This window comes from Peromyscus maniculatus, chromosome 21, assembly GCF_049852395.1.
Source record: "Peromyscus maniculatus bairdii isolate BWxNUB_F1_BW_parent chromosome 21, HU_Pman_BW_mat_3.1, whole genome shotgun sequence".
NCBI classification, from domain to species: domain Eukaryota; kingdom Metazoa; phylum Chordata; class Mammalia; order Rodentia; family Cricetidae; genus Peromyscus; species Peromyscus maniculatus.
This window is the reverse complement of record NC_134872.1, coordinates 4,790,558-4,818,062: the sequence shown is the minus strand read 5'-3', so window position 1 is coordinate 4,818,062 and position 27,505 is coordinate 4,790,558. Positions and strand designations below refer to the sequence as shown.

At 42.4% G+C, this 27,505-nt stretch overlaps 1 protein-coding gene across 5 annotated transcripts; it reads right to left on the bottom strand.

Annotated features, from left to right (window-relative positions):
- Positions 1–23,147: 23,147 nt before the first annotated feature.
- On the bottom strand, positions 23,148–27,150 carry LOC143269905 (H-2 class I histocompatibility antigen, Q10 alpha chain-like). 5 transcript variants are annotated; one of them, XM_076557318.1, is made up of 7 exons: positions 27,070–27,150; positions 26,602–26,868; positions 26,154–26,429; positions 24,359–24,634; positions 24,107–24,232; positions 23,906–23,938; positions 23,429–23,566 (listed from the first exon to the last, which is right to left on the bottom strand). In XM_076557318.1, the coding sequence occupies exons 1-7, from the start codon at positions 27,140–27,142 to the stop codon at positions 23,562–23,564; spliced, it is 1,056 nt and encodes a 351-aa protein (XP_076413433.1). In that variant the 5' UTR covers positions 27,143–27,150; the 3' UTR covers positions 23,429–23,561. The 5 variants fall into 5 exon arrangements, with proteins under 5 accessions (XP_076413435.1, XP_076413433.1, XP_076413434.1 ...); XM_076557319.1 differs by having other exon boundaries at positions 24,116–24,232; XM_076557320.1 differs by lacking the exons at positions 23,429–23,566; positions 24,107–24,232 and adding an exon at positions 23,148–23,363 and having other exon boundaries at positions 23,906–23,924; positions 24,348–24,634.
- Between the last annotated feature and the right edge of the window lie 355 nt (positions 27,151–27,505).

The window sequence follows — 27,505 nt, the reverse complement described above, 5'->3', positions numbered from 1 at the left end:
ACTAATCAACATGTCAGTTTTTATACCAATACCATGAGGTTTTATCACTAACACTATGTAGTAGAGCTTGAAATTAGAGATGGTGATAGCTCCAGAAATCTTTTTTATTGTATCTATCCTGGGTTTGTTGGTTTTTGATATGAAGGTCCATAAATGTTGCGTGAATTTCTAAGTGGTCTTAATAAAAACTCAGAGCCAGATAATGGGGTATATTCTGAAAGATCAGAGACAAAGGAACCAGCCACTGCCATGTCTCACCAACTCCACGAATCTTCTCACTGTTTGCCTCTGTGTCCTCAGCCGAAAGATCGAAGCCAAAATGCTTCAACCAAAAGAGAGCCTAAGCCAAAAGGTCTCAGCTGAATGTCTTCCTCAGCTAAAGAGCCTGACTGTTTGCCTCTGCATCCCCAGCCAAAAGACTCTCACAAAAGACCTCTAGTTTCTGTCTCCTCATACCTTATATACCTTTTCCCGTCCAGCCATATTATTTCCTGTCTCAGTCTTCCTAGTGCTGGGATTAAAGGTGTGTTACTCACAAGTACTGGGGTTAAAGGTGTGTGCCACCACTGCCTGGCTCTGTTTCTCTCCTAGACTGAGTCAATCTCACATAATCCAGGGTGTCTTTGAACTCACAGAGATCCAGACAGATCTCTGCCTACCAAATGCTAGGATTAAAGGTGTGTGCCACCACTGCCTGGCCACTATGTTTAATCTAGTGTCTTGTTCTATTCTCTAATCTTCAGGCAAATTTTATTTGACACACAATATATCACCACACATAAAAAATTGGATGGGGATTCTGTTGAATCTGTGGATTGATTTTGGTAAGGTGGCCATTTTTACTACATTAATCCTATCAATCCATGAGCATGGTAGATCTTTCCATCTTCTTCAATTTCTTTCTTCAGAGCCTTGAAGTTTCATTGCACAGGTCTTTCACTTGCCTGGCTTAGTTACCCCAAGATATTTTATATTGTTAGTGGCTATTGTGAAGGATGCTGTTTCCCTGATTTCTTTCTCAGTGTGTTTGTCAGTTGTATTTAGGAGGGCCATTGATTTTTTTTGCGTAAATCTTGTATCCAGTCACATCACTGAAGGTGTTTATCATCTGTAGGAGTTTCCTGGTCGAATTTTTGGGGTTCTCTTCTGTATACCATGATATCATATGCAAATAAAGATATTTTGACTTATTCCTTTCTTTTTTCTTTTATTATATATATATATATATATACATATATATATTTTATTTTACAATACCATTCAGTTCTACATATCAGCCATGGGTTCCCCTATTCTCCCCCCTCCCACCCCATCCCCTTACCCCCAGCCTACCCCCCATTCCCACCTCCTCCAGGACAAGTCCTCCCCCAAGGACTACGATCAACCGGGTAGACTCAGTCCAGGCAGGTCCAGACCCTTCCTCCCAGACTGAGCCAAGTGTCCCTGCATAAGCTCCAGGTTTCAAACAGGCAACTCATGCAATGAGCACAGGACTTGGTCCCACTGCCTAGTTGCCTCCCAAACTGATCAAGCCAATCAACTGTCTCACCTATTCAGAGGGCCTGATCCAGCTGGGGGCCTCTCAGTCTTTGGTTCATAGTTCATGTGTTTCCATTCATTTGGCTATTTTTTTCAATAATTGAGTAAAACCGAAATTTATTATAAGCCACAGTCGTCCTAGGGACCTCCATGCTATATATATAGCCTCTATGGTTCTATGGGTTGTAGTCTGATTGTTCTTTATTTTATATCTAGAATCCACTTATGAGTGAGTACATACCATGACTGTCTTTCTGGGTTTGGGTTACCTCACTCAGGATGATTTTTTCTAGTTCCATCCATTTGCCTGCAAATTTCATGCTTTCATTGTTTTTCTCTGCTGAGTAGTACTCCATTGTGTATATGTACCACATTTTTTTCATCCATTCTTCCGTTGATGGGCATCTAGGTTGTTTCCAGGTTCTGGCTATTACAAATAGTGCTGCTATGAGCATGTATCTTTATGGTATGAATCAGCATTCCTTGGATATATGCCCAAGAGTGGGATGGCTGGGTCTTGAGGTAGTTCTGTCCCTAATTTTCTGAGAAACCGCCATACTGATTTCCACAGTAGTTGTACAAGTTTACATTCCCACCAACAGTGGAGGAGTGTTCCCTTTGCTCCACATCCTCTCCAACATTGACTGTCATTGGTGTTTTTGATCGTAGCCATTCTGACAGGTGTAAGGTGGTATCTCAGAGTCGTTTTGATTTGCATTTCTCTGATGATTAAGGATGTCAAGCATTTCTTTAAATGTCTTTCAGCCATTTGTAGTTCTTGTTTTGTGAATTCTCCGTTTAGCTCTTTAGCCCATTTTTTAATTGGACTCTTCAGTATTTTGATGTCTAGTTTCTTGAGTTCTTTATATATTGTGGAGATCAATCCTCTGTCAGATGTGGGGTTGGTGAAGATCTTTTCCCATTCTGTTGGCTGTCTTTTTGTCTTATTGACTGTGTCTTTTGCCTTGCAAAAGCTTCTCAGTTTCGAGAGGTCCCATTTATTAATTGTTGTGCTCAGGGTCTGTGCTGTTGGTGTTTTATTTAGGAAATGGTCTCCGGTGCCAATGCGTTCAAGAGTGCTTCCTAATTTCTTTTCTATTAAGTTTAGTGTAACTGGATTTATGTTTAGGTCTTTGATCCACTTGGACTTGAGTTTTGTGCATGGTGACAGATATGGATCTATTTGTAATCTTTTACATATTGACATCCAGTTATGCCAGCACCATTTGTTGAAGATACTTTCTTTTTTCCATTGTATAGTTTTAGTTCCTTTGTCAAAAACCAGGTGTTCATATGTGCATGGATTAATGTCAGGGTCTTCAATTCGATTCCATTGGTCCGTATTTCGGTTTTTATACTAGTACCAAGCTGTTTGTATTACTATGGCTCTATAGTAGAGTTTGAGGTCAGGGATGCTGATGCCTCCAAGGGTTGCTTTATCGTATAGGATTCTTTTAGCTATCCTGGGTCTTTTGTTTTTCCATATAAAGTTGAGTATTTTTCTTTCCAAGTCTGTGAAGAATTGTGTTGGGATTTTGATGGGGATTGCATTGAATCTGTAGATTGCTTTTGGTAAGATTGCCATTTTTACTATGTTAATCCTACCTCTCCATGAGCATGGGAGATCCTTCCACTTTCTGATATCTTCTTCAATTTCTTACTTTAGAGATTTAAAGTTCTTATCAAAAAGGTCCTTCACTTGTTTAGTTAGTGTTATCCCAAGGTATTTTATATTATTTGTGGCTATTGTAAAGGGTGATGTTTCTCTGACTTCTTTCTCAGCCCTTTTATCATTTGTGTATAGGAGGGCTACTGATTTTTTTGAGTTGATCTTGTATCCTGTCCCTTTGCTGAAGGAGTTTATCAGCTGTAGGAGTTCCCTGGTAGAGTTTTTGGGGTCACTTATGTATACTATCATATCATCTGCAAATAGTGAAAGTTTGACTTCTTCCTTGCCAATTTGTATCCCTTTGATCTCCGTTTGTTGTCTTATTGCTCTAGCTAGAACTTCTAGTACTATATTGAATAAATATGGGGAGAGTGGACAGCCTTGTCTTGTTCCTGAATTTAGTGGTATCGCTTTGAGTTTCTCTCCATTTAATTTGATATTTGCTGTTGGCTTGCTATAAATTGCTTTTATTATGTTTAGAAATGTTCCTTGTATTCCTGATATTTCTAAGACCTTTATCATGAAGGGGTGTTGGATTTTGTCAAAGGCTTTTTCAGCATCTAAGGAGATGATCATGTGGTTTGTTTCTTTCAGTTGTTTATATGGTGTATTACATTGACTGATTTTCATATGTTGAACCATCCTTGCATCCCTGGGATGAATCCTACTTGGTCGTGATGGATGATTGTTTTGATGTATTCTTGGATTCGGTTTGCCAGTATTTTGTTGAGTATTTTTGCATCAATGTTCATGAGGGAGATTGGTCTGTAGTTCTCTTTCTTTGTTGCATCTTTGTGTGGTTTGGGTATCAGGGTAATTGTAGCCTCATAAAAAGAATTTGGTAGTGTTCCTTCTGTTTCTATTGTGTGGAACACTTTGAAGAGGATTGGTACAAGTTTACATTTATTAGTTCTTCTTTGAAAGTCTGGTAGAATTCTGCACTGAAACCATCTGGTCCTGGGCTTTTTTTGGTTGGGAGACTTTTGATGACTGTTTCTATTTCTTTAGGGGTTATTGGTCTATTTAAATGGTTTATCTGGTCTTGATTTAATTTTGGTATGTGGTATTTATCCAGAAAATTGTCCATTTCTTCCTGGTTTTCCATTTTTGTGGAGTACAGGTTTTTGAAGTATGATCTGATGATTCTCTGGATTTCCTCGTTGTCTGTTGTTATGTCTCCCTTTTCATTTCTGATTTTGTGAATTTGGGTGCTCTCTCTTTGCCTTTTGGTTAATTTGGCTAGTGGTTTGTCTATCTTGTTGATTTTTTCAAAAAACCAACTCTTTGTTTCATTGATTTTTTGTATTGTTCTCTTGTTTTCTATTTCGTTGATTTCAGCCCTCAATTTGATTATTTCCTGGCATCTATTTGTCCTGGGTGAGTTTGTTTCTTTTTGTTCTAGAGCTTTCAGTTGTGCTGTTAATTCATTGGTATGGGATTGCTCCATCTTCTTTATGTGTGCATTTAGAGCTACGAATTTTCCTCTTAGCACTGCTTTCATAGTGTCCCATAAGTTTGGGTATGTTGTACTTTCATTTTCATTGAATTCTAGGAAATCTTTAATTTCTTTCTTTATTTCTTCCTTGACCCATTGATGTTTCAGTTGGGCATTGTTCAGTTTCCATGATAAGATACAGGAGATTATTCCAATTTTTTTGTATCTGTTGAGATTTGTTTTGTGTCCAAGCATGTGGTCAATTTTTGAGAAGGTTCCATGGGGTGCTGAGAAGAAGGTATATTCTTTTGTGTTAGGATGGAATATTCTGTAGATATCTATTAGGTCCATTTGAGTCATAACATCTGTTAGGTCCTTTATTTCTTTGTTAAGTTTCAGTCTGGTAGATCTATCTTTTGGTGAGAGTGGTGTGTTAAAATCTCCCACTACTAATGTGTGGGGTTTGATGTGTGTTTTAAACTTTAGTAGTGTTTCTTTTATGAATGTGGGTGCTTTTGTATTTGGAGCATAAATGTTTAGAATCGAGACTTCATCTTGGTGGATTTTTCCCGTGATAAATATGTAATGTCCATCCTGATCTCTTTTGATTGATTTTAGTTTGAAGTCTATTTTATTAGATATTAGGATAGCTACACCAGCTTGTTTCTTAGGTCCATTTGCTTGGAAAGCCTTTTCCCAGCCCTTTACTCAGAGGTAGTGTCTGTCTTTGAAGTTAAGGTGTGTTTCTTGTATACAGCAGATGGATGGGTCCTGTTTTCTTATCCATTCTGTTAGCCTGTGTCTTTTTATAGGTGAGTTGAGACCATTGATATTGATGGATATTAATGACCAGTGATTGTTAATTCCTGTTATTTTTTGTGGTTGTGTTGTGTTGTCCTTCTGTGGTGTATGTTGGTGTAGGATTATCTATTGCTTGATTTTTCATGGATGTGTTTACCTTCTTTGGGTTGAATTTTCCCTTTAAGTGCTTTCTGTAGGGCTGGGTTTGTGGACAGGTATTGATTAAATCTGGTTTTATCCTGGAATATTTTGTTTACTCCGCCTATGGTGATTGAGAGTTTTGCTGGGTATAATAGTCTGGGTTGGCATCCGTGGTCTCTTAGTGTCTACATGAAATTTGTCCATGATCTTCTAGCTTTCATAGTCTCTATTGAGTAGTCTGATGTTATTCTGATGGGTTTGCCTTTATATGTTACTTGGTCTTTTTCCTTTGTGGCTCTTAATATTTTTTCCTTGTTCTGTGTGTTTATTATTTTGATTATTATGTGGTGAGGGGCCTTTTTTTGGATCCAGTCTATTCGGTGTTCTGTAAGCTTCTTGTATCTTCATGGGTATTTCTTTCTTTAGGTTAGGAAAGTTTTCTTTTATGATTTTGTTGAATATATTTTCTGTGCCTTTGAGTTGGTATTCTTCTCCTTCTTCTATCCCTATTATTTTTAGGTTTGGTCTTTTCACGGTGTCCCAAATTTCCTGGACATTTTGTGATATGACTTTTTTGTCTTTAGTGTTTTCTTTGACTGATGAATCTATTTTCTCTATTGTGTCTTCAGTGTCAGAGATTCTCTGTTCCATCTCTTGCAATCGGTTGGTTATGCTTGTTTCTGCAGTTCCTGTTCGTTTAGTCAGGATTTCTATTTCCAGCATTCCCTCAGCATGTGTTTTCTTTATTGTCTCAAATTCATTTTTCAGATCTTGGAATGCTTCTTTCATCTGTTTAATTGCTTTTTCTTGGCTTGATTTGATTTCGTCCCATTTTTTGTTCGTTTTTTCTTCCATTTCTTTAAGGGAGTTTTTTATTTCCTCTTTAATGGAGTTTTTCATTTCCTCTTTAAGGGAAGTTTTTATTTCCTCTTTAAGGGAGTTTTTCATTTCCTCTTTAAGGAAAGTTTTTATTTCCTCTTTGAGGGAATGTTTTATTTCTTCTTTAAGGGCCTCTATCATCTTCTTAAAGTCATTTTTAGGGTTGATTTATTCTCTTTCTTCTGTCTTGGTATGTTCAGGTCTTGCAAGTATAGAATCCCTAAGTTCTGATGTTGCCATATAGGTCTTTATGTTGTTGCCTGTATTTTTGCACTGGCGTCTACTCATCTCTTCCTCTGTGTGGTGCAGGTGGTGTCTGTGTCTGAGAGTGCCTCTCTTGTTCTAATTTTTAGTCTTGGTTTAGTAGGGGTTCTTGGTTAAATTGGTGCTATTGGGCTATTTCTTCAGGGGCAGCTGATTTCAGTCGGTGAAGTATATACTTATGATTCTGGTGATCTGGTTTGGTGGCTGGGTAGCACCTTCTTCTGTGTTCCCAGGTCACGTTTTGTTCATTTGTCAACTCCTCAGCTGATCTTGTTTCTTCAGACTTCAAACTGTAGGCATCTGAATCCTCTCCCAGATGGGTTTCAGCTGAGCAGGGTAGTCTCACCAACACCTCCAAGTTGTTGGGTTTCACAGGATAAGCAGCTGGGCCCTGGGTTGTCCTCAGACGGAGTGTTCAGATTTGTTCTGGTTCCGTCGCATGGAGATAGCTTCTTCCCCAGGTGTTGGGGTTAGAGGCGTCCCTGTTCCAAGCTGTGTTTGCTTGTCTCCGTCACCGGGGCTGTCTACCTCTGCGGTCCGCCGCTGGGCCTGTATGTCCCTGTCGGCTGCCGCTGGGTCTGTCTGCCTCTCCGGGCCACCGCCGCCGGGCCTGTATGTCTCTGCCAGCTGCCACCGGGCCTGTATGTCCCTGTCGGCCGCCGCCCCCGGGCCGTCTACCTCTGCAGGCCACAGCCACAGGCCTACCTGCTTCTGCTTGTCTCCACTGCCGGGCCTGTCTTGACTTATTCCTTTCTTAAAGAAATCAAGGGAATAAAACAAAAAATTGGAGAAAAAGACTAAGTCCCTTAAAGAAAATCAGGAAAAACAAGAAAAAAAATAAACAGACAGTTAAAGGAAACAATAAAAGTGTTCAAGACCTAGAACTGGAAACAGAAGCAATAAAGAAAACACAAACTGAGAGAGTTCTGGAAATGGAACATCTGGGTAAGTGAACAGGAACTACAGATGCAAGGTTCACCAACAGAATGCAAGGGATGGAAGAGAGAATCTCAGGCATTGAAGATACAATAGAAGAGACAGACACATTGGTCTAAGAAAATGTTAAATCTAAAAAAATCCCTGACTCAAAACATCCAGGAAATCTGGGATACTATGAAAAACCAAATCTAAGGAAAATAGGAACAGAAGAAGGAGAAAAAAATCAGTTCAAAGGCTCAGAAAATATATCCTACAAAATAATAGAAAGTTTTCTTAACCTAAAGAAGGAGAAGTCTACAAAGATACAAACAGATTGGGTCAGAAAAGTTTCCTGGCCATATAATAATCAAAACTCCAAACATAAAGAAAAAAGAAAGAATATTAAAAGCTAGAAGGGGAAAAGAACAAGTAAAATATAAAAGTAGACCTATTCGAATTACAACTAACTTCTTAATGGAGACTCTAAAATCCAGAAGGGCATGGATAGATGTGCTGCAGACTCTAGGAGGCCTCAGATGTCATCCTAGACTACTGTACTCAGCAAAACTTTCAATTGCAGTAGATTCAGAAAACAAGTTATTTCAAGACAGTTAAATTTAAACACCATCTATCCACAAATCCAGCCCTACAGAAAGTGCTAGAAGGAAAACTCCAACACATGGGAGTTAATTACACCCATGGAAACACAGGAAATAAATGATTTCATAGTAACAAAACCAAAGAAGGGAAGCTCGCGCGAGTGTGCACACACACACACACACACACACACACACCACCACCACCACCACCAACAACAACAACAATAACAACACCAATAACAAACAACAAAATAACAGGGATTAACAATGGTTAGTCATTGATATCTCTCAATATCAACGGATTCAATGCCCCAATAAAAAGACAAAGACTCACAGAATGGATGCAAGAACAGGACCCATCTTTCTGATGCATACAAGAAACACACCTCAACATTAAAGATGGGCATTACCTCTGAGTAAAGGGTTGGGCTGGAGAGATGGCTCAGAGGTTAAGAGCACTGACAGCTCTTCCAGAGGTCCTGAGTTCAATTCCCAGCAACCACATGGTGGCTCACAACCACCTGTAATGAGATCTGGTGCCCTCTTCTGGTGCATAGACATGCATGCAAGCAGAACACTGCATGCATAATAAATCTTTAAAAAAAAAAGGGTTGGAAAAAGATGTTCTAAGAAAATATACCCAAGAAGTAAGCTTGGGTAGCTACTCTAATACTTAACAAAATAGACTTCATCCAAAATTAATCAAAAAAGTTGAGGAATATTAATATTCACCAAATTCACTTAATATTCACCAAAGGAAAAATCCATAAATATGATGTTTCAATACTTAACATCTATGCCATGAACGCAAGGGCACCCACGATTGTAAAAGAAACATTACTAAACCATATACCTCATGGAATATTCTCTAAAACTGATCACATACTCTGACACAAAGCAAGTCTCAACAGATACAAGAAAATCAAAATAACCACCCACGCCCTTCAGACCACCACTGGTTAAAGCTGGATTTCAACAACAACAGAAACCATACATCAACCCTCACACATCAATAGTGGGAGAATTCAGTAGACCCCACTCTCACTGGTGGACAGGTCAATGAGAAAAATATTAAACAGAGAAGTACTGGAGCTAACAGACATTATAAACCAAATGCACCAAGCAGATATCTACAGAACACTCTATTCAAACACAAAAGACTATACCTTCTTCTCAGAATATACCTCATGGAATATTCTCCAAAACTGATCACATACTCTGACACAAAGCAAGTCTCAACAGATACAAGAAAATAGAAATAACCACCCGCGCCCTTCAGACCACCACTGGTTAAAGCTGGATTTCAACAACAACAGAAACAACAGAAAGTCTACAAATTCATGGAAACTGCACAGCTCTCTACTGAATAACTACTGGGTTAAGACAGAAAGATATAAAGAAATGAAATGAAAGACTTCCTAGAACTTAATGAAAATGAATGCAAACATACCCAAACTAATGGGACACTATGAAAGTGGTGCTAAGATGAAAGTTCATGGCACTAAGCGCCTACATAAGATAACTGGAGAGATCTCATACCAGCAACTTAACAGCACACATGAGAGCTCTAGAACAAAAAGAAGCAGGCACTGTGGTGGTAATCTAATTGTACTGAAATGTGATTTTGATTGTATGTTAATAAATAAAGTTGTCCGGGGGTCAGAGCTATTAGAGCCATAGCAAGAGTGTGGCAGTGGTGGCACACGCCTTTAATCCCATAGATCTCTGTGTGTTCAGGGATATAGCCACCATTGGAGACATATGCCTTTAAGACCTAGGGGGCTGTACATTCAGACAGTGACGAGGCAGTCATGTGTATGGGTTTACAACCAATGAGAAGGCAGAACAACATACTATAAAAAAAAAACAAACGAACAGACAGGAAGTAGGTCTCTTTCGGGAAGCTGGGACACCGCAGGCGGAAGGGTGAGATTTTAGCTCTGAGCTCTGACCTCTCAGCTTTCTCTTTTACATGGTTTCTGTGTTTCTTATTTAATAAGACGGTTGGTTACATCAATATCTGGCGCCCAACGTGACAAGAATCCATTAAAAACCACTTGGCTTGGCGGCAGGTTCGCTTTCCTGCAAGGGCAGCAGACCGGGCGGCCGACGTCCTAGTCCGAGCTCCGGCTTCCTAGTCTGAGCGGCGGCCCCCTAGTCCTTGGCCTAAGGCCGGACTAACTGAGCTGCGTGCTTAAAGCCTGCTTGCTTAAACCCGGTGCTACAAACAACTCAGACCTGCCCTGCCGAACAGGACCCTGCCTGTAAAGCCAACGCACGTGGTCAGAGCTTAAGGAAGCCAGACCCAAGCCTTGACTCGGCACAAGAGGGAACACGTGGCTGCATTTAAACTTTAGCCAGCTACGCTTTCTTGTTCTCTCTCTCTCTCTCTCTCTCTCTCTCTCTCTCTCTCTCTCTCTCTCTCTTCTCTTTGGATTTACACCTGGGACACTAGGTGGCTGTTTTGAAAATCCCCTCGGATTTCTACTGTTCTAGGCAGATTTAGTAAGTCATAACATATCAGATATTTTAAAGGAAACTATCTAAAAGAGAATTTTTTCCACATTAAAAAACAAATGGATTTTATGTGTATATTGGAAGAAAATTGGTTTTTGTTCGAAATTTTAGGCAGTCTGACAATGGAACAACTATATAATATTAGTATTGGTGGAATTATGCAACTTATCTCTATAGTAATCCACATTTTAATATTTAAAAAGATAGTCAATTTGAGTGCCAGGATAACAGCTTTAGAAGAACTTGTTAAACCTGTAAAAATTCAGACAGAAGAAATTAACAGTGAAGTTGTTTCAAGTCGGGATCATAGGGTTGCAGAAAGAAAGCCTGTTTTCACACAGTCACCCTTAATTTATCCTGTAACCATACAGCAGATGCCTGATCAAATGGCTACACAAAATATTTGGGCTCCAATTGAAATGTTGGATTTAAAAAGGTTTAAGGAGGCAATAGTATCTTATGGCATGCATTCCCCATATGTAAAGCAAATGTTAAACTCTTGGTCAACATATAATAGGATAGTACCACAGGACTGGCGGGACCTTGCACAAGGTGTTCTGGAACCCAGCCAGAGACTTCAATTTCTGACTTGGTTTAAGGAGGAGGCTAAAAACATAGAAAAACAATGGAGGGATAAAGGAATACAAGTTTGCCAGGATCAGCTTACTGGCGAAGGCCAATATGCTTCAGTTCAAACACAATGTTTATATGATGTCCAAACCCTAATTTTATGTCGAACGGCAGCCTTGAATGCATGGGACAGAGTTGAGGAACCAGGAAAAAAATCTGAGTCATTTACAAAGGTGAAGCAAGGCCCAAAAGAGTCTTTTACAGATTTTTTACAAAGACTGGCTTCAGCAGTAAAGAGAATGGTCTCGGATTCAGACGCTGGTAAGGCAATAATTGAATCTTTGGCCTTTGAGAATGCGAATGCAGCATGCAAAAGAATAATCAGGCCATTAAGGGCAAGATCTGCACCTATGGAAGATTGGATTAGAGAAACAATTAATGTTGAAGCTGATGAGCATGATGATACATGGGTAGGAGAAGTAATTTCAAAAGGTTTGAGGAGTGTTAGATGTTTTGGATGTGGAAAGCAAGGACATTTAAAAAGGGACTGTAGACAGGTCATTCCCAGAAACAATGTTTCTTCAAGGAACAATGGCAACAGAATGCCCCTTCCTTCTGGAGTATGCAGAAGGTGTGGTAAGGGAAAACACTGGACCAACGAATGTAGATCAACAAAGGACAGACAGGGTAATCCTTTGCCTCAGTCTTCAGGAAACTCCCAGAGGGGCCTCGCGCAGGCCCCCAGTGCAAATCCAGTTCAAACCTTTCCTGCAGCCATAGAGGAAATCCCTGCTCTGGAGAGCGATTAAATAACCAAATGCCTATTGGAATAAATCATGCTGGTCAGGTTGATGAAACAGAGAGAGAAGAGAAAATTCAGGAGAAAACATAAAGAAAATTTTTTGGCAAACTTCTATTAATGAACAAAGACCAAAATTAACGATAAAAATAAATGGTGTTTTGTTGTCTGGTCTGGTAGACACAGGTGCGGATGTTACCATAATTGCACCAGAATTTTGGCATCCAAGTTGGCCTCTTCAGGAGGTAAACATTCAACTGTTAGGAACTGGGACATTATCTCAGGTGAAACAGAGTGCAAGATGGCTCGAATGTATAGGTCCAGAAGGACAAAGAGGAAAATTAAAACCATATGTGGCTAACATAACTATGAACCTGTGGGGTCGAGACTTGTTGCAACAATGGAATACTCAGATTAACATCCCTCCAATCTCAGAAACAAATCATAAACTAGCACATGTTACTGAGAGAAATATTAGAAGATATTGTTCTAATGAGTGGTCACCAGCCATCCATATTATACAAGAACAGGGCACAATAACTGATGATCTTCCAAAGACACCAACAGCTTTACCTTTAAAATGGTTAACAGACAAGCCTGTATGGGTCCAGCAATGGCCTTTAACAACAGAGAAACTCCAGGCTTTAGAAGAGCTGGTAGAAGAACAGTTAAATGTTCAGCATATTGAAGAATCAACCAGCCCTTGGAATTCTCCTGTATTTGTTGTTAAAAAGAAATCTGGTAAATGGAGAATGGTAACAGACCTTAGAGCAATTAACAAAGTAATTCAGCCAATGGGCTCTCTACAATCTGGGATGCCTTTGCCTACTCTGTTACCAAAAGGATGGCCTCTCATCGTTATTGATTTAAAAGAATGCTTCTTTTCAATACCCTTACAAGAAAAAGACAAAGAAAGATTTGCTTTTACAGTACCTACTTATAATAATTCTCAACCAGTTAAAAGATTTCAATGGAGGGTCCTCCCACAGGGAATGTTGAATAGCCCAACTCTGTGCCAATACTTTGTACAACAGCCATTGGAAGTGATACGTAAAAAATTTCCTAAATCTATAATTTATCATTATATGGACGATATTTTACTAGCTGACTCAAATGCAGATACTTTAGAAATAATGTTTGAAGAAGTAAAGAAAATTTTGCCTTGCTGGGGATTACAAATTGCTCCTGAGAAGATACAAAGAGGAGATTCTATTAATTATTTAGGATATAAAATAGAGCTACAAAAAATTAGACCCCAAAAGGTGCAAATTCGGAGAGATAGACTACAGACTCTTAATGACTTTCAAAGATTATTTGGAGACATTTCTCATCTACGAACTATTGTTGGGGTAAAAAATGATGAACTGACTAATTTGTTCAAAACCTTAGAAGATGACAAGGACTTAAATAGTCCAAGAGAATTATCACCTGAAGCTGAGAAAGAATTGGCCTTGGTAGAAAAGAAAGTGCATGAAGGACACATGGATCGTATTGATCCAAACCTGGATTGCATTTTGGTTATTTTACCTTCTAGGTGTTCTCCTACTGGAATATTAATGCAGAGGGAAGATATTATATTGGAATGGATATTTTTACCAAATAAACCAAATAAAAAATTAAAAACTTATGTGGAAAAAATCTCTGACTTGATTTACAAAGGAAAATTGAGACTTCGTCAATTAGCAGGCATAGACCCAGCAGAAATTGTTGTACCATTAACTAAGGAGGACACTGAAAAATTATGGACAGAAAGTGAACCTTGGCAAAGAGCTTGCAGTAATTTTTTGGGAGAAATTAACAGCAAATATCCAAAAAGCAATAGAATTGATCTTATAAAGAGAGCTGATTGGATCTTGCCTCGAATTGTACGGCAAAAACCCATATCTGGAGTTTGTACATTTTATACAGATGCCAACAAAGAAGGAAAGGCAGGTTACAAACCAGAAAATTTAAGTAAAGTGGTTCAAAGTCCGTATAATTCAGTTCAAAAATCAGAATTGTATGCTATTTTGTTGGTATTAATGGATTTTTCAGAACCTCTCAACATAGTAACTGACTCTCAGTATGCTGAAAGAGTGGTGTTACATATTGAGACTGCAGAATTTATCCCTGATGCTTCAGAATCAACTTCACTATTTATTCAATTACAAGATACAATCAGGAAAAGGAATCATCCTTTATATATAACTCACATTCGATCCCATACTGGTCTGCCAGGCCCTCTAGCACAAGGCAATGATGAGATTGATAAATTATTGATAGGAAATGTGCTGGAGGCCTCAGAATTTCATAAAAAGCATCATGTCATTAGTAAAGGTTTAAAAAAGGATTTTTCCATAACCTGGCAACAAGCCAAAGAAATGTCCTAGTTGTTCCTTCTACAATCAAACGCCATTACCAGCAGGATGTAACCCAAAGGGTACTCAGAGAAATGAAATCTGGCAGATGGACGTGTTTCACTTTGCAGAATTTGGAAAATTGAAATATGTACACCACACTATCGATACTTATTCAGGATTTCAATGGGCAACTGCTTTGAGTTCTGAAAAGGCTGATTCTGTAATCACTCATTTGCTAGAAGTTATGGCCATCATGGGTATACCTGCACAAATCAAAACTGACAATGCTCCATCATATGTCTCTGTTAAAATGAAACAGTTTTTTGCTTATTACAATATAAAGCATATTACAGGCATACCACATAATCCTACAGGTCAAGCAGTTATAGAAAGATCAAACAGAACTCTAAAGGATATGCTAAATAAACAGAAATGGGTAACAAAAACCCCCAGAAATAGACTGCATAATGCTCTTCTAACTTTGAATTTTCTGAATGCCAATGAGAAAGGAACAACAGCTGCAGAGAGACATTGGATGATAGAAAAAACTACAGAATTAAATCAGCCTATATACTTTAAGGATGTGCTGACTTCAGAATGGAAACCAGGGTATGTATTACATTGGGGACGAGGTTTTGCTTTTGTTTCTACAGGAGAAGATAAGCTGTGGGTACCATCAAAATTGATAAAGGTTCGATTTGAACAAGAGAGACCTCTTAATTAGAGGAGGTAATAGTTCATCAACCAGCATGAACATCCAATTTAAACTAACTTGTATCAATAACACATGCCTTTTCATTTAATCAGATAATAACTTGTCAAAAGGAAACATCCCCAAAATTAGTCTTGGGGAAAGGTTTTTGGTTTTGTCTTTGAGGAGAATGAAGGTTAAGGAATTTGAAGAACACTGGACAAATGAGACAACTGAAGAAAAGGGACAAATCATCTATCCCAAGAAACAGAGTGAAACGGTGTATGGATATATATTATCTAAAAAATTTTATGTCTTCCTAAATGTTTTTTTGCTTTTCTCTAAAGATTTAACACTATTGGTTTTCTAATAGTCCCAGTTCAATTAAAATTTAAAGCTGACTTTGGAGTTGGAGAATGGCTCTCTCCTTCTTTAAAATCAAGCATGTTGTTAAAAGGAAAATGCAAATTCCCTGTATCATGCCAGAATAAGAGCCATCTTCTGCTATGGTACAGGACAAAAGCCAAATTAATTAAGGGACTATTCTATTACTAATCTCAACTCTTTGATTCTATTCTGATTCTTTAAACTTTTCTCAAAGTATAAATTTTATATCAAAATTTACAAGATTTATATATATATATATATATATATATATATATATATACATTTTAAACTTTGTTAAGATATGAATGGTCACATAGAGTACTAACTAATTCTAGAAAAAAGGCTAGCTGTATATATATGTTTTTGTGTTCGAGTCTCTTATCAGTTTTCTGCAGGAAATCATGGCCAGGCTTAACATCAACTGAAGTCTCCAGAAAGATGATGGGGCCCCACAACAACAACAATTCCATGTGGACAATAATAATATCATTAAGCTGACAAACATCATCCATAGATCAGCTTTGAACTACAAGGTGCTCAGAGCAATTTTGAGATGACTAGCTGAGATGATCCAGTCTCAAAGACTACTTGAATAAGGACTTGAGATAAACCCTGAACTTTGGCATTATACACAGACTGGATAATGAAGGATATAGTTACCTCTCCTAGAACTTGACAATTAACCTAAAATTTTTCTTTCAGGATAAAGAAATCTTCGCCCATACCCAGCAGGAAGCAATTTTAAGAATACGACGCCCACATTCCCGAAGAGGTGGTGTGGGGCGGGTGGTTTTTTGGTCTTTTTAATGGGTTTTGGGTCTGGGATAATTTTCAGTATTTAGGGGGGTTGGTTACAAGTTATTGTGAAGGGTTAGGAAAAAGGCTAAGCAAAGGAGATTAGATTTAAGGTTCTTGTTTAAAAAAAAGAAAGAAAGAAAGAAAGAAAGAAAGAAAGAAAAGAAAAAGACAATTACTAATACTTTACATTGGATTGAATTGTTTTATATTGTATACAAATTTGAAACTGATATTGTTAGAAAATGCTATATGTATATTTCTAATTGTATTTATACCATTCATTTAACAATGTAATGCAATTTTCTGATCCTTGAATGTTATTATTATCAACTATTAGGATATAAAGAAATGAACGTTAGTAGTTAGACATTACAATAGAACTTGTAGTCATATTAGATATGTTTTAAAAATTGAGCAGAGATGTTTTAGACAGGTCATGTTCAAACCCTTCAGAGATCTACAGAATATGGCATTTAAAATATTTTAATAACTTGGAAAATTTTTCTTTTTTGAGACATGTTGGTTTTTGGCAGTACTAATCTACTTCAGAGAAAATATGGGCATTGAAGAAACTGTATACGGAGTCAACTTTCATTGTGGCAAAAGTTAGCCACTTGACAGCAAAGAATCCTCGAATCAACAGGACAAAATGGACAGACAGAACACGAAACAAGGGACTACTGATTCTTGCCAAAACAAGTGTGGTTATGGCTTTATCAAAAGGCATCTTCTGAGGCTAGGACAATATGGCCCCATCCCTGAAGTGGCCTTCGCATCCGGAAAAGGTACGGTGCCCTTTTCTTCGAAGGCAGCTTAACAGGCAGAGGGCCGATGGCTTCTGTTGTACAATGGAACAGCAGCTGAAAGCTCATGCCTCTCGATAGTAGACTGGCATTTAATAGAGGGACGTGGAGAAGAAGGGGATGCTGAGATGAAGCCATATATACAAAGCCAAGAAGAATGGACAGCTGAGTTCAAAAACTGTCAACAATTTCCAGAATTTAAAATCCTGAATCATGACAGGACACTAGTGGAATTCAGGTGTTTCTGATACGTGGACTGCTCTCACCCAATGTGAGGTTGAACTGTTGACCTTGTGTACATCCTACTTCACAAATGAGTCTGTCAGATACACTAAGCCTATAGGCTGAAGATGATGCCCCAACACTGCGGAGAAACCTCAGGTGACTGTCCAGGCAGCTGGCTGTTTCTGTCAACTCACAAAATTTTTTGGAAGTTGCTTGCATGCACTTCCTGTTTTTATTTTTGTTAGCTAATATTATTCCCTTCTTGGGTCTCTGAGGGAGTTGAAGATTAGTTAGTTATGGTTGAAGATTAGTTAGTTATAGTTGAAAATTAATTAGGATAGAAAGTACATTAGATACATCTTGGATTTGCCAAAATAGGATAGATAATGGAATTATTTTCTCTGATTTGTCAAATACCTGTTTAGGTATTTATTACTTGTATATATTGTATATAGTTATTGTACTTTTGTATATAGTTTTTCTTTTGTTAGTTATAACCTTTTGCTTTTTTTCTTTTTATTAAAATAGAAAAGAGGAAATGTGGTGGTAATCTAATTGTACTGAAATGTGATTTTGATTGTATGTTAATAATAAAGTTGTCTGGGGGTCAGAACTATTAGAGCCATAGCAAGAGTGTGGCAGTGGTGGCACACGCCTTTAATCCCATAGATCTCTGTGTGTTCAGGGATATAGCCAGCATTGGAGACATATGCCTTTAAGACCTAGGGGGCTGTACATTCAGACAGTGACGAGGCAGTCATGTGTATGGGTTTACAACCAATGAGAAGGCAGAACAACATAGTATAAAAAAAAAAAACAAAAAACGAACAGACAGGAAGTAGGTCTCTTTCGGGAAGCTGGGACACCGTAGGCGGAAGGGTGAGATTTTAGCTCTGAGCTCTGACCTCTTGGCTTTCTCTTTTACATTGTTTCTGTGTTTCTTATTTAATAAGACAGTTGGTTACATCAATAAGGCACACCCAAGAGGAGTAGCTGGTGAGAAATAATCAAACTGAGGGCTGATATCTATAAAATAGAAACAAGGAGAACAATACAAAGAATCAATGAAACAAAGAGTTGGTTCTTTGAGAAAGTCAACAAGATAGACAAATCTTTATACAAACTATAAGACTGAAAGAAAATATCTAAATTAGCAAAATCAGAACTGAAAAGGGGGGCATAAGAACAGACACTGAGGAAATCTAAAGAATCATTAGGTCATACTTTAAAAACCTATACTCTACAAAACTGAAAACTCTAAAAGCAATGGACAATTTTCTTGATAGATACCACTTGCCAAAGTTAAATCAAGATCAGATAAACAATTTAAATAGACCTATAATCCCTAAGGAAATAGAAGCAGTCATTAAAAGTCTCCCAACAAAAAAGTCTAGGGCCAAACATTTTTGTCCAGAATTCTACCAGATTTTCAAAGAAAAATTATTACCTCCAAAACTCCTCAAATTATTCCACAAAATAGAAACCATAGGAACATTGCAAAAATTATTTTATGAGGCCACAGTCACCCTGGTACTCAAATGACACAAAGATACAACAAAGGAAATGAATTACAAACTGATTTCCCTTAGGAACATAGATGCAAAAATACTCCACAAAATACTTGCAAATAAATATACTGAAAGAAAAAAAACCCACATGATCATCTCTTTAGATGCTAAAAACAGCTTTGAAAAAATCCAACATTCCTTCTTGATAAACGTTTTGGAGAGATCAGGGATACAAGGGACCTGCCTAAGCATAATCAAGGCAATTCACAGCAAATCTACAGCCAACATCAAATTAAATGGAGAGAAACAAAGCTATTCAACTAAAATCAGGAACAAAACAAGGCTGTCAACTCTGTCCATATTTGTTCAGAATTGGTTTGGAAGTTCTAACTAGAGAAATCAGACAACTGAAGGAGATCAAGAGGCTATAAATAGGAAAGGAAGAAGTCAGAGACTGATTTTATAGGATCTTTGCTCAGATGTCACCATGTCACTTTGCTGAATGACACCATGCTGAACACCTATCTTTTTTTTTAAGCGTCCTTAAGGCAGGGTGGATGGCTGAGATGCAGAGAGCACCTTCTGATCCTGCCCAGAACCAAGTTCAGTTCCCAGCACCCACACTCAGGGAATATGACACCCTCTTCTGACCTCCAGGAGCCCTGCACTCACCTGACCACACCCACATGGATACCACACGTCCACTGTGATGGATTTCCTGAGCAATCTCCCCACAGTGCTGGGTAGTTGTACTTTGTTCCCTAGTTGGTGGGGCTATTTGGGGAGGTTGAGGTTTAAGAGGTGTGACTTGCTGCAGAAAGTATGGTACTGGGGGAGGGAGGGGCTAGGAGAGTCAAACAATCAGCCAAGCAGTGGTGGTGCAAGCCTTTAATCCCAGCACTCAGAAGGCAGAGCCAAGTAGATCTCTGTGAATTTGAGGCCAGCCTGATCTACAAAGTGAGTTCCAGGAAAGGCGCAAAACTACACAGAGAAACCCCGTCTCAAAAAAACAAACAAACAAACAAAAAAAAAACCAAATAAACAAAAAAAGAAAAACAAGAGTCAAACAATTTGCTTCTATATTGCTCTCTCTGCTTCCTGTTTGCAACTGAAGATGTGAGGTCTCAGCTTCCTGCTTGCCCCACCATGCCTGCAGCTCTGTGCACTGCTTGCCTGCCGTGATGCACTCTTATCCACTGTAGCTGTAGCCCAAACAAACTCTTTAAATGTTGTTTTGGTCATGGTATTTTATCATAGCATCAGAAAGGTAATTAACACAAACACATAATTAAAAAAATAATTTTGAGATGGTGTCAATATGTAGACCAGGCTAGACTTGAACTCAAAGATATCTACCTGACTCTACTTTGAAAGGGCCAGGAATAAACCATGTATGTGTCAGCATGCCACACTAAAAAAATTAATAAATATAAAAAAACAATAGCTCTCTACCCTGTTCCTCTCCCCTGCACTCTGGACACCTTCCCTTCTGCCCTACACCTCCCCACACAACCTGTCCTTTTTATTCCCTTACACTGTATCACAGGCATCTTCCCACCACAGCACTTGCTCCAGGAGACCAGCAACTCTGTATCACTTCCCAGTGTGTCTTAGAAACAGGACTTCATCTCACATCTGGAACAGACACTGTGGGCTGATCACAATGGGCACTGCTGTGTCCCCTGCTTGAGGAGTGGATTTCCTCCACCCCAGATGGAGACAGTGACAGCTGACCAAGGAAAACATCCATCCAGGTTCAGCTCGGTGAACCCTGAGCTCACTGGTCACTCACAGGAGCCCGGGTGAGTCAGGGGATAACCACTGGGCTGCCCACCCCAGTGTGCATGTCACTCACCCAGCTGCATCACTGCAGTCCCCTGCACAGCTCCCAGCAGCTCCACTCAACAGTCTCCTCTCCCTCAGGAACTGCAGCTGGTTTAACCCTGAGAGGGAAGTGCTACATTGTGTCAGCTCCGTGAACCTGTAGCTTCTTGTGTTTCCTGAGCCTCCTCAGCTCCTCCTGGCTCCAGCAGGGATGTTTCAGTCTAGAGGAAAATTCACACCCTCACCTCCCTCTTCTACAGAAGCTCCCTTGATTAACACAACCTCAGGCCACAGGCTGGTGTGTCGGGTGCAGCACCAGGTCCCCTCACACTGAGGTCAGAGTCACCTGAGCTTCCCCTCAGCAAAGCCCTCCCTCCCTCTCCACCTGCCTTTCTGTCTTTGATCCATGATCCTATTTATTTTTTATTCATTCATCAAAAGTTTATTGAGTATGAATGTTTGCTGGGTCTGAAAGACCCCCACTCCATTATGAGGACATGGGGCGTTGGGCCGATGAAATGCCCCCCCCTTCCCCCCGGTTCCAGTAACTTAGCCTAAGAAACGCCATTCTGAAGGAATCAGAAAAACAGGAGTTCACAGTTGTGGCCAGCCATCCGGCCTTGAGAGAGAGATAACTGTGGTCGGCGGCCTTGAGAGAAAAACCGTTGAGTCAAATCAGGATATTTTATGGCTGGCCCCCTGGCCTTGAGGAATAAGCAGCTGGGCTGGAAAAACACCCACTATACCCTGGGCAAGGCCAAGTCAGCCACACATATCAAATTTCTGAGAATTAAGAATACGACCCCAAGTTCACCCTGGCCTTCACTGAAACAACCAATAGGAGCCCTGTAACTATGCTTCTCGCTTCTGTAACCGCACCTCTGCTCCTGGGATCCTATAAAAAGTCCCCCTTGCACTAGGAAGGCCCGCAAGTCCTCCGAGAGACTTCGCCCCAGGTACCTGTGTATCTGAATAAACCCTCTTGCTGTTTACATCTGATCTGTGGTTCGGCGTGTTCCTTGGGTTTGGGGTCTCTCCTGAAGGAAGATCTCCTCTGGGGGTCTTTCAGGTCCCAGGCACTGGAAGTCATCATCCCTCACAAGACAAAGACGGCTGCATCATGACAGAGATTGTCACCTTCTTGGTCTTCAAACATCTCAGCTAAACTCCTGGACTCCTGACTCAAGGTCACAAACCTAGAAAACTGCAGGGGCTGGACCCGGAGCAGGGGTGAAGTAATTTCCATCTCTGGTGTTCCCACAATCTATTTTATAAAAGGTTCATTAATTGTATGCCTATGAGTGTTTTTCTTGGCTGTATGTGTTTGTACCATGTGCCTATCTGATGTCCACAGGGGCACTGGAAACCATGGAACAGGAGTTATGGATGGTGTGAGCCATGGTGTGGGTGCTGGGATCTGAACCCGGGTCCTCTGCAGGAGCAGCAAGTGCTCATAACCCCTCAGCCAATTCTTCAGTCCTTGGGATCATTTTTTAAAAAAATAAACTTAAATCTAGAGTAGATTCAGCCTGTAAATCCTTGAGTCACCACTGGGGGCAGCACCAGGATTCCCAGAGACAGAGAGAGGGAGGGGACCTTGGGCAGAACCCAGCTCCAACAGGACAGACTGAGATGAGACACTGTGCATCCCTCCTCTCTGCCCATCCTACAACCCGGGTTAGATTCTGAAAGATGGAGAAGGAGAGGACCTCAGGGAGGGGCCTGGAAGGAGGCAGAAGCTCAGGAGACTGAAGTTCATCTCCTCAGCCCACAGTCTCCTGAGTCAGGGCCTTAGCTGGGCCTTGGGGGGCAAGGATGGACAAACACGTCTTTTAAAAAAAAAAAAAAAGATTTATTTATTTATTATGTATACCGTATGTATGACTGCAGGCCAGAAGAGGGCACCAGATCTGATCATGGATGGTTGTGAGCCACCATGTGGTTGCTGGGAATTGAACTCAGGTCCTCTGGAAGAGCAGTCAGTGCTCTTAACCTCTGAGCCATCTCTCCAGCCAGACAAACACCTCTTAATGCTGTCACTCATGGAGCCCGAGGGACAATGAGACAGGCACCATTCACAGGAACAAGAACAGGCCTAGTCCTCCATACAAACTAAAAAGGTAAGAAATAAACAGAGAAGACGGGGTGAAGAGTCATGGCCAGGTCAGAGCCCAGGCTGACCTGTCACAGCAGCCCTGGCTGCTCACAATCCTGGGGATAGGACAAGGCTCTGTCATCCCAGTGTCCCTGTGATCACAGACTCTCAGCATGTGGTTCAAGTGATGAAGAGAACAGAGCCAGGAGGTGACAGAGCTGAGGAGTGACCATGTCACAGCCAACAATGGACTGAGCTCCACCTGGGCACAGTCCTGTTCACACTCAGCTCCCACAGCCTCATCTTGTCCACCAGATACACACAGCATAATGAACACAGATTCGAGAAGGTTCTCCATGATGCCATTTATTTCCTCCACAAGCTCTAAGTATTTCAATCCTTTAATTTACCCATCAATCCCCCTGTCAGATCAAGGACATGAACAACCAAGTTCACATTCAGATTCTTATTTTCAGTGGGGAGTCAGGGGCTGCAGCTCAGGGCAGCATGGAGGTGACAGGATGGAGATGTCCCCTCCTGCCTGCTGGACCAGGAAGGTTGGCTGTGGAAGGGAACACAGGCAGTGCAGGGACAGGGTCCTGGTGTGCAGTGGTGGCCGGGCTCCCCAGTTCTTCACATTGAGCCCACAGGGTCACAGGGAACATCAGACACTGTTGCTGAGAGTGAACTGAGGGGCTCAGGACATCACAGGAGAGACCTGAGCACATCTCTGTCACTCTGTCAGGACAGGCAGCTGTCTTCACACTACAAACAAGAGTCATGAACAATCATTGTGAAGACAACATCCCAAAACATACCACTCACTCAGAGGGGATTCTGGGAGTCCCTGAACCCCAATCATGTCCACTTCCCCTCCCCAAATCAGGTCCCCAGAGTGTCACCTTTACAGCCTGGGTAAGACACATCAGAGCTCTGGGCACTGTGCCTACCCAGAGTAACACACACACACACACACACACACACACGAACATAAAAACAGGGCCCCAAAGATTTCCCTGAAGGAGTGATCATGGATGGCCAGAACTCATCAACATCTCCAGTCACTTCAATGGCTTCAGGGACAATCGTGCTCCCCACACTTACATGGAAATGGAGCATAGTTCTCTCTTCTTCTACCTGTGAGAAGAAAAGCTGTGAGAGACCAGGGAAGACCCCGACCCTAGGAAGGTTCCAGAACTGACAGCAGACCCAGGTCAGAGACAGGAGCAATGAGGGGTGTGGATGTTTCCCATTAGCGAGGCAGAGCACACTTCTAAAAGGGGCTGAGAGAGAACCAGACCTGACCTTTCCTACCTGTGTTTCTCCTCCTCATCTTCACAACAGCCACCACAGCCCCAATGATGGCCACAGCTCCAAGGAGAACCAGAACAGCAATGTTTGCCATGATGGGGACAGTGGACTGAGGAGGCTCTGGGAAGGGAAAGACAGGAAAATAGGTGAGGGTCATGAACCCAGCTGTCAGCCCTGACCCTGCTCAGATTCTGCAGAAAGCTCCAGCTTCCCCTGACCCCAGCTCTGCACCCACACCCTCCTTACCCCATTTCAGGGTGAGGGGCTCAGACAGCCCTTCATGGTGCACATGGCATGTGTATCTCTGCTCCTCCCCAGAAGGCACCACCACAGCTGCCCACTTCTGGAAGGTTCCATCCCCTGCAGGCCTGGTCTCCACCAGCTCCATGTCCTGAGTCTGTTCCTCCCCATCCCTCTGCCAGGTCATGAAGATCTCAGCAGGGTAGAAGCCCAGGGCCCAGCACCTCAGGGTGATGTCTCCTTTCAGTGTTAGGTGATGGGTCACATGTGTCTTTGGGGGATCTGTGTGGAAGATTTGAGAAATCCCACAATTAACAAGATAAACTGAAATCTGCCAAGACAAAGTTAAACCAATGCTGACACTAAACTGTGTCTGTTTGGACAATTCTGTCATCACACTAGTGACCTCAGGGAGAGCTGGTCCCCTCATCGCAGAACTGCACATTTTCTGGGGGGACTCAGTAGCTAAGAGGGAATCCACATGAGCCAGCAGGTCAGCATGGTCTTCCTCATGTGATGTTCTATAGCATTAGTTAGGTGGTAAAAGAATAGAAGGAATGGAAAATAATTAATTTATATATGTTATTAATTGATATCAAAATAAGAAATCAGGTACAAGGCCTACATGAAGGGTGCCACCAACTCCTGCTGCCACCACTGAGGCACAATCACTCTGCCAATCTTGCTGACCAGCATAACTGTCTGTCCAGTGAACAGCCATCACCAAAGTGTGCAGCAGAAATGTGGTGAACCTCTGACACTCAGCCAGAGAAAATGACTCCCCAAGCCCTGCCTCTGGGGGACCAGATACAAGGTATTGTCACCAGGACCCCTGGAAGTGTGCTGTGGAGCCCAGGGCAGCATTCCCTGGGACCCAGCGGTGCTCACAGGGGTGTGTGGATCGTCCCTGTCACTCCTGTCCTGGAGCTGCAGAAGACCCTGTCTCTGAGGAAGTTCAATTCCTAATCCACTGGGGCAACACTGTGACTTGTTGGGGCCGAGAGAGAGCAGGAGGGCTCTGGATGTTAATATGGCAGAAAACAGTCTAAACGCATAGGAATCGTTCTTGATTAAAGGGAACACTGACCTAACTTGTCTAATTATGCAGATTAGTGGTCTCCCCTGGCACCTGTAGAGACTGAAACAAAAAATAATACAAGCAGAGGAAGAAACAATATCACCCCAGTGAAGAAGAAAAACTGTCTCAACGCAAAATAATATCTAAAAAAAAGAAAAGAAAGAAAGAAAGGCAACTCCACGATTTAGGAGTTTTTCAGGGCACACTATAAATGCTCACACTTCAGTTCCAGGAATGGATAGAATTGGGGTGTGTGAGGGATGATAACCTCACCCACAGGGATACGGGAGAATGTATTTTTGGAAGGTTCTAGAAAGTGGGTGAACCAGCCTAGGGTAGGGGCGTCCATGTCTCCCATCAGGAAAGGAGACTTCCGGTCCTGGCGTGTAAGGCTGACACACTCAGATGACAGGACTCAGTTTCCACAACCCTGATGTGGGCAGAGACCCCGGCCTGGAGAGGCCATGGCTGACAGCGGCTGCAGACTGCAGGAGCCACTGTGGTTAGGTCGGGGTCTCCTCTCCCTCCTCTGAGACAGATTTGCAGCTGTCCAGGGAGAAGGCTGAGCCTGGGGATCAGTGCGGTCCCTGCCATGCTAAATCAGGAGACCCAGGGACACTGTCTGCCCTGAGACAGGGGCATGACCCCAGCTGAGGGGTTTCTTCTTCCTCAGGACTGAGCCCAGCCCGAGGGCAGAGGGAGGAGCTGCCCGCGGCCCTGCACCTGTGCGCTGCAGTGCGTCCTTCCCGTTCTCCAGGTATCTGCGCAGCCACTCCACGCACTCATCTTTCAGGTAGGCCCTGTGTCTCTCTGCCTCACCAGCCTGCTCCCACTTGCGCCGGGTGATCTGCGCTGCCGTGTCCGCCGCCGTCCACGTGGTCAGGTCGTCGTTCAGGGCGATGAAATCGCGGCCGTCGTAGGCGTCCTGACTGTACCCGCGGAGGAATTGCCCATCGGACCCAATGTGACAGCCACACCTACGCTGGTAGGTGTGAGAGCCTGCGGGGACCTGGCGGTCAGCCCCGCCCACCGGCCCGCCCCGCGGCCCCGCCCACCTGCGGACTCCCCTAAACTGAAAGTGAAACGGGGTTCAGGTCCATGGCTCTCCTCCTGAACCTTGAGACCCCAGGCGACTCCTGCCGGTACGTAGGGACGTGGAAGGATCACGCACCGCCCTCGCTCTGGTTGTAGTAGTCCAGCAGGGTCCTCAGGTTTCCTCGGAAAGTCTGCTCCCAGCCCTTGGCTCTCCGCGTCTCCCTCAGCAAATACTCAGGCTCCTGCTCCACCCACGGCGCCAGCGGCTCCATCCTCGGAGTCTCCGCGTCGCTGTCGAAGCGCACGAACTGCGTGTCGTCCACGTAGCCGACTTCCATGTACCGGGGCTCCCCGAGGCCGGGCCGGGACTCGATGGTGTGGCAAAACCGCAGCGAGTGCGAGCCTGGGGGCAGCGCGCGGTGAGACCCCGACCCTTTCTTGGGACCCCGGGCGGGTGCGCGGGCCGGGAGGGGAGCAGGGCGCGGGGCTCGGGACGCGGTGGAGAAGGGCGGGAGGGTCTGGCTGGGCGACGCGGGGACGCGGCTTCCCCGGGGCCGCCCCCGCCCTCCCCTCAGAGTCGTTTCTCTCCCGACCCCGCACTCACCCGCGCGGGTCCGGGTCGGGGCCAGGGCGGCCGCCAGCAGCAGGAGCAGCGCGCACGGAGCCATCGCCCCCATCTGGGATCTGGGACGTCTGAGTTCTGTGGGCTGTGTGGAGTTTATAACCCTTGACCATGGCGACGCTGATTGGTTCTCTGAGATCTCGTCACCCAATGGGGGTGCGAACAGGACAGTTGTCATCCATCATTGTCTGGGCAGAAGGACTGGACACAGGTCAGGAGCTGGAGAAGTGAAACCTGGGATCTGAAGGATTCCCAGCCCTGGGCTCCCACCCCAGACCTCACTGCCTGGGGACTGAGACTTTGCTGAACCCTGTGCTGCGGGATGGAGCGCTGTGTGTCATGGTGTCTCTGAGCCCCCTGAGGACAACTGTCTCCTCAGGTTAGTCAGGATGAAACCTAAGAGCGCGAAGTTTCCAGA